This window comes from Opisthocomus hoazin, chromosome 6 (assembly GCF_030867145.1).
Source record: "Opisthocomus hoazin isolate bOpiHoa1 chromosome 6, bOpiHoa1.hap1, whole genome shotgun sequence".
NCBI classification, from domain to species: Eukaryota; Metazoa; Chordata; class Aves; order Opisthocomiformes; family Opisthocomidae; genus Opisthocomus; species Opisthocomus hoazin.
Genome location: NC_134419.1, coordinates 16,860,355 through 16,867,433, shown reverse-complemented (window position 1 = coordinate 16,867,433; position 7,079 = coordinate 16,860,355). Strand labels below are relative to the sequence as shown.

The following is a 7,079-nucleotide window of genomic DNA, read 5'->3' as shown; positions in this document are numbered from 1 at the left end:
GACGCGGCGGCGCCTGCGCGGCCCGCCCAGCCCCCAGCGCGGCCCGGCCGCCCACCCCGCGGCGGAAGCGTCGGTCGCGCGGCCATGGGGCGGCCGTGGGGCCGGTGGCTGCTGGCGCTGGGCCTGCTGCCGCTGCTGGGCGGCCTCGCCGTGCGGGCTGGAGCGTGCCCCTGCCAGGACCCGCGGCTCTGCCGCCCCGCCGCGGGCACCGGCGGCTTCGAGGTGCGCGTCCCCCGGCCGCCCTGCGGCCCCCAGCCCGGCCGGGCGCGGCGCGGAGCGGCGGGGGGGCCGGGGCGGCCTGCGCGGCTGGCAGCGCCTTAAAGCCCGCCGTGCGCCGCTGCCGTGCGTCGATTGCCTGCGCTGGAGCCCGACGGCGTTTTTAGTGCTCGGAGCATGCGGTTTGCGGCGCACTGCCCGAGCCGCGGGGCGGCCCGGGGCAGCGGCTCCCGTGGGCAGGCGGAGGGCGGCGGGGCGGCCGTGCGGGCTGGAGCCCGGGCTGGAGCCCGGGGACAGGGGCCGGGCGCCTTCCCCGGGGCGTGCGGGGCAACAGCCAGCCTGGCGGGCCGTGCCGGGGGCTGATGGGGCTGCTTCCTACCCCGTCCCAGGTCTTCGTCTTCGACGTGGGAAAGGACGCCTGGAAATCCTACGACTGGTCAAAAATCACAACCGTGGCGGCTTTCGGAAAGCTCGACCCGGAGCTGGTGTGCCAGGCGCACTCCAAGGGCGCCAGGGTCGTGCTGAAAGGTCGGTCGCCTGCTGAGAAGGCCGGTGCGGTGCGTCAGTGAGAACCCAGGGTGCACAGGGCTCTTACACCGTGACATTTCGCATTCACTGCTGTGCAGAGTGTTAAAAAATCAGTAAGAGGATTAATTAATAAGGGGATAATGCACACAGGGCTATAATACCTTGACATTTTGCACGTGCTGGTATGCAGGGTATTAAAAAGAAAACCAGCAGTGGCTTCTGCCACAGTCATAGCAAAACCAGTCCAGTGGCACCTAAATAAAAGTTCGCTAACAGGGAACATCACAGCTGTGGTGGAGCGGGCAGGAAGGAGAAGCCTGCAGTAGACACCTGGTTGGGTCTGAGTTCCGGATGTTGTGCGCAGTACCCAAAAGACAGGGAACAGGAAGGGGCTGCAAGAAATTTTTAGTATTTTTCACTGAAATCAGTCCCTGTGTGTTAGAAAGTGGTGAAGTTTCAGGACATGAGTACTTGGGAACTCTGTGTAGGTACAAATGCTGATCAGAAAGTCCATCTTGTCCATCTGTGCTTACATGCCGTAATCAAGTTTTGGCTCTGTTGAGGCAGAAACATAATTCAAGACCACAGTGTGGAACACAACAAAGATTAAAGGTAAAAGCACGTTTATCAGAACAGTGAGGCACAGTCCTTCCAGCTCCCTTGAAATACTGGAAGTAAATGGACTTCAAGAAAGGAAGTTTACAGTGGCTTAGAAACATATTAAGCAGAAGTAAGGATATGGAAATGATAGGAAAAAAAAACCAAAAGGAACTTAATTTTAAACACCGCTGTCTCAAAGAAGCTTGGTAAGCTCTTCTGGGGTGGGTTCTCAAAATTATGCTTGGGGAAAAAGTTAACTCCTTCGTGTTTTACCAGTATGGGGGTGGGGAGTTTTTACTTTGTGGTTCTGCTAGTTGGTTTAGTAAAGACAAACTTTTCCTCCTTACTACTGCTGTGGTGCAAATACGTGTTAACTGGCGAAGGCCTCTTGCCTAGGTGATGTGCTGCTCAAGGAAATTGTTGATCCTGCTGAAAGAGCAGCATGGATATCCCAGCAGGTGGACCTTGCAAAAAGACAGTATATGGATGGAATTAACTTAGATATAGAGCAAGAAGTTAATGAAACCTCCCCTGAGTATTACGCATTAACAGAGCTTGTTAAAGAAACTACAGATGCTTTTCACAGAGAAATTCCGGGATCACAGGTAATAATAATGTTCTTTATACAAACATTAAGTTTAACTGTGAAATGCAAGGGGTTTTGATAATGCTGTTTAGCATACAAAGAAGAAAAAAAAAATGCAGATTTAAAGCGTGATATTCTCACGAATGGTTAATTATGTTAGCTATGATCTGCTATCAGAAGAATCACGCTTTTTGACCTGTAAGAACTGGAAGAAGGGTTTCACTGAGATTTGTAGATACGATATAACTGCTGTGTGTGATGAGTAGCGTGGCTGGATGAATCTTTGCAAGTCGGGCAAACCCAGCCTTCTGGTGCAAAAGCTGGCCAATGTTTTGGTAAACCCATCACTGCAGTTTTAAGGATTTGCGTTCTGATTCATATTTTTGATGAGATGGTTTTCATGTTGTATTTTAATTTCTTTGGTGTTTTGAATTCATTAATAGGGGCACTCACTGTTTATTATCTAATGTTTGTTTTATCATCTGAGCAGCCTCTCCTGTAGTTCATTAGTATCGCCGTGGGTAAAACATAAGCAACATTTGGGAAGTGCTGTCTTTAAAAGTTACAGCTTTTTTTTAAAGAGAAAACAAGAGCGCCTGAGTGCCAGACACGATACTAACTTGTGCATTTTTCCTTCAGGTAACGTTTGATGTGGCTTGGTCTCCAGCATGCATAGATAAAAGATGCTACAACTACACTGGGATTGCAGATGCCTGTGACTTCTTATTTGTGATGTCGTACGATGAACAGAGCCAGATCTGGACAGACTGCATTGCAAAAGCCAATGCTCCCTACCTGCAGACTTTAGTTGGTGAGGAGAAAACGCTTCCCCAGGAGTCAGAACATCTCCATTTGTTCACGTGAATAGATAGAAAAGATTGGCATTTCTTAGACAAGTTTTTTGGTTGTGTTAAGGCTTTTGGGTGTGCCCAAATATGTGTTGTCCTCCTGTGAAAACAGTATCTCACATCCTTAGGGCACTACAGATAAACCTTTCGCAGTCAGGTGTTGTTACTTGTACAGTAATTGTCGAGCCCTCACGATTGTGAAGAATGTTTTTAGCATGACAAAAAGCAGCCAAAGCAATGGTGTCTGCCTGGGCTTACGAAGAACCTGAGACATTTGTCTCTCATCCTTGTGAACTGCTGTTGTGGGCAGCTGGTTGTCAGTGTGAGCAGCTAGAGCAGTTCCGAGGATCTGAACAGAGCAATGTAGGAGTAGGCAGGTGGGAGGTAAAGAGGAGCTTGCACCTTGCCCTCTGGGGATCGTGCAAGTCCTGTATTGGCTCTGGCTCCAGATTAGTTGTAAGAATAAAAAGCATGGGAAAATGCAATAATGCATCTTAATTTTTATTTCCTTCAAAACTAGGATATGAAGAGTACATTACTCTGGGCATCGATCCTAAGAAGCTTGTGATGGGCGTCCCCTGGTATGGCTACGACTACGTCTGCCAAAACCTGTCTAAGGTAGGATGAAGATTATTCATTTACAATCGGACTGTTAATTTTTTCCTTGTAAAGAAACAGCTAGATTTTGGTGATCCTGGTTTTGGATTAGGAAATACTGCGATTTGATGGATAAGAGCATAAAGCTGGGACTCGAGAGAGACTTTTGCGTGGCTGATAACTGATGAGCAGGGTGGTACCAGACAAGGTGTTCTACCTCTCCCCAGGCAGCCTGAACCCCATGATACCCAAGTGCCGTGTTTGACTGAGGAGCTGTAGATGTTAACTGTAGAGGTGGTGTCCAAAGGCACTACACCACTTGTATCTGCCTTCTCAACACAGTCGCTAAGCTCACTGCTGAAAGACTAGGTGCCACAAACCATAGCAAAACTGTGGCTGTTAAAAGTGGAGCAGCTTATGGAGAAATCATGGGTCTCAAACTACATTATACTTACAAAAAATGTAAGAGTGAATTAAAAGTGGAACAGATAGGACAACTGTGTAAGTTGAATGATGTCCACCCGATCCTGTATGACTACAGGGTAAACAAAATTTATCTGTTTTAATTTACTTCTGTCTACAAATAGTATGTCTGGCGCAGATACTTGAAGATTTGGGATTTTTGAGACCCCAGTGGCTGTTGTGACGTTGGTCTTGACTGTACTGCTGTCTTGGAGTTCAGTAAATCTATGTAACATCAAACTCAGGCCTTCTGCCTTTTTTTTCCAGGATCATGTTTGTTCCCTTTCCAAAGTACCTTTCCGTGGGGCTCCTTGCAGTGATGCTGCAGGGCATCAAGTCCCCTATGGGGCAATAATGAAGCAGGTGAACAGTTCTCTTTCAGGGGCGCTGTGGGATGAGGTACAGAAGTCTCCATTTTATGAATACAAGGTAAGCATCTCATTATAAGACACCATGTTGTGGAGTAAACGTTCATGAACCATAGTTCTCTGTGATTTTAAAGTTTTTAGGGTTAGATTCTTCCGTTTGTGTTTTCTAATTCTTTTTTTTCGTGTAGTAAAGGATGGCCGGATTTCCGTATCTTGAATTTCTAGTCTGAAAGAGGGGTGCAGTGACTGAAGACTACAGAAGTGATAAAGATCTTTATTACTTTGCAGTTTTCTTGAGAGATTGTATCATGTCAAAAAGGACATTCTGGCACAAAGAAATCCTATAGCTCCATCCATCACTGTTATAGTTACTTTTATGAGATGATGACTGATTTAAAGGAAAACAGATTCTGAGATGCTCTCAAGTTTTTCTAACCCAATGGCTTGCATGCGTGTTCTCTTCTGCATTTGGTTTCTACACAGACATAGTGAAAGAGTCCATGAATGACAGTGCTTACATGAACAACACAGTGTACGCATTTCATCCTGTTTCTCCAGACATAATTTTAAGTTTCACATGTAGATGATTAAAAGGTTGTGTAAGCAATGACCAGGTCAAAGCAACGTAACTTTGACAAAATTTTATAACGTCCTCTAAAACTGTTTATTGCTGAAAAAAGCACTTAATCTCTAACTAAAATCACCTGTTAGGTTAGATAGTGTCTCTGAGATTTTAGTTGTATCTTAAAAAATTATTAAAATACAAATTAGCTCTAACTTCAGTTAAAGTGTATCACTGTTTTGTAACTTAGATTCTACAGGTAAAATAATAGCCAAAGTTTTTACTTAAAATTTTTAATTGTCCTGTGTGAAAAATAATTTGTAAATCAGGAAAGTATCATTATGTGAATGTACATAGCTTGTGTATCTGAGTTTTTAATTGTACTTTTCATTGTATTCAACATGTAATCAAAACTCAATGAACTTCAGTGTATCCTATTTATATAGGTAGGTAGATACTGACACTGGTATTTAAACGTTTTTCTAGGATTCTCTTGGTCACTTCCACCAAGTATGGTACGATGATCCTCGCAGCATCTCTCTAAAAGCATCATATGTGAAGAATCGAGGTTTAAGGGGCATTGGCATGTGGAATGGAAATAGTCTTGACTATTCCCGGGAACCTGTAGCAGAACAACAAACTGAAGCAATGTGGCAAGCCCTGACACCATAAGAACTGCGTGAACCTTTGATTTAGAATGATGAAAATTGGTAATAAATTTTTTATTACGGCTTATACTAGCATAGATTTTGACTTTATGTAAATATGCTATGATCACAAAAATTTTGAGAACTAGCCAAATTCATCTTGTTATTTTGTATGCAAAGCCATATTTTCATTCCTCAAAAAGTTCCAATGTTGTTTTAGCATCGGGTTTTTTAGAAGACTGCTCATCTTTTTAATTTTTCACAGCAACCATAAGTTGGTTAAAGCTTGAACCCAGTGTGTATCTGGTAACAAGTAAATTCTTGACGGTTGGACTTGATGTTAGAGGTCTTTTCCAACCTATGAAGTACAACCAAATGGTGGATTTACAGGGGCAGTCTCGTACTGATGCTCTGCTAAGGCTGCCTGGGACAGCAGGTATTCATTGTGGGGTCGCAGCACGGTGCAGTCTCAGCTTTCTGACTTCCCACCTCAACCTATATTTTAGCTGAGTCACTTGAATCAGATTAAACAAAGAACACTGGAGAGACAGATCGGTGCTTACAAGCAGCTTGGTGAAACTTGTGCTTGTACTTGGTCACTCTTCTAGAGATTAAAATGCTTTACAGACTGAAGAAATTACGTACCATGAAGTAGTTGCCATTAAGATTTTTATCAGACTTGTTGTTAAAAAGGAGTATCCAATAAACTCCAGTTTCACTGTGCTTATGTATCACGTAAATTCCTTAGTTGCAGAACCCAAAAATCTTGGAACTTATCTTGAAGAGAGAACATTAATACAGAGAGCTCTTGGATGATGTTTTCTTCCATTTCAAACTTCTTTACTTCCTGAAAACTAGAACTCAGAAGCTTATTTAATGAACTGCATACTTATTTTCCACACACTGATTCATTCAGTAACTGTTATTTGTAACAACACATAAAACACATAAAAATGTGGTGTTGCCTCTGAGAATATGAGGTTATATTTTCTTTCTAGTTCATATTTTTCATAAAATCATTTGCCTAGAGAAATAGTGTAACTTTTAAAAATATCTGTAATCATGATGTTTACAGAATTTTGTTTTTGTTAAATAAAATGCTGTCTGCACTAAGGTTGGTAAACAGTGTTGTCTGTTTATGCTTTACTTGTTTCACAGCTTCCCGCCCACACTGCTGTGCTGCTTTTCCGAACTGTTTCACAACCAGATTAAAGTACAACTGTGCCCTGCTTAAGTGACTCCATTTATTAAACAGTTTATTTAATTAGATATATGTAGTCAGTTGTGGGGTGGTTATTTTGTTTTGTTCTCTTGCTAAATAGTTACTGGGAAAACACCACAGAATAGCAGCACTACCATTATGGCTACTGAGGAGAAGACTAGAAGACTTCATATGAGTGTCTGACTGCTTGATACTACAGGTGCTGGAAAGCAGAAGGTGAAGCCTACTGCTCTCACATTAAAAAAAAAAAAGTTGGAAAATCAGAGGGCTCTACTGGTCTGTAGGTTTTAGGAGAAACTGATAAATTTATTTGATATACAGATACTTCAGAATTTCTATTACTATTTATATTCATATGCTAAAATACTGTGAGATGGATATTTGTGAAACTGAGGTCTTCTGGAGCAGATATCTGAGCTACAAAATCCTAACTGAAGGCCAGA

At 43.4% G+C, this 7,079-nt stretch overlaps 1 protein-coding gene across 1 annotated transcript; it reads left to right on the top strand.

The window, feature by feature from the left end:
• Positions 1-51: 51 nt before the first annotated feature.
• On the top strand, positions 52-6,527 carry CTBS (chitobiase). The gene is made up of 7 exons (XM_075424822.1): positions 52-222; positions 606-744; positions 1,741-1,949; positions 2,570-2,741; positions 3,299-3,396; positions 4,105-4,266; positions 5,254-6,527. Exons 1-7 carry the CDS (start codon positions 85-87, stop codon positions 5,437-5,439), a joined length of 1,104 nt encoding a protein of 367 aa, XP_075280937.1. The 5' UTR covers positions 52-84; the 3' UTR covers positions 5,440-6,527.
• Positions 6,528-7,079: the final 552 nt, after the last annotated feature.

Coding starts and splice junctions, on each gene's coding strand:
- CTBS (XM_075424822.1), top strand. CDS start 85: ATGGGGCGGCCGTGGGGCCGGTGGCTGCTGGCGCTGGGCCTGCTGCCG. Junction 1,950..2,569: donor GAGAAATTCCGGGATCACAG/GTAATAATAATG, acceptor TTTTTCCTTCAG/GTAACGTTTGATGTGGCTTG. Junction 4,267..5,253: donor CTCCATTTTATGAATACAAG/GTAAGCATCTCA, acceptor ACGTTTTTCTAG/GATTCTCTTGGTCACTTCCA.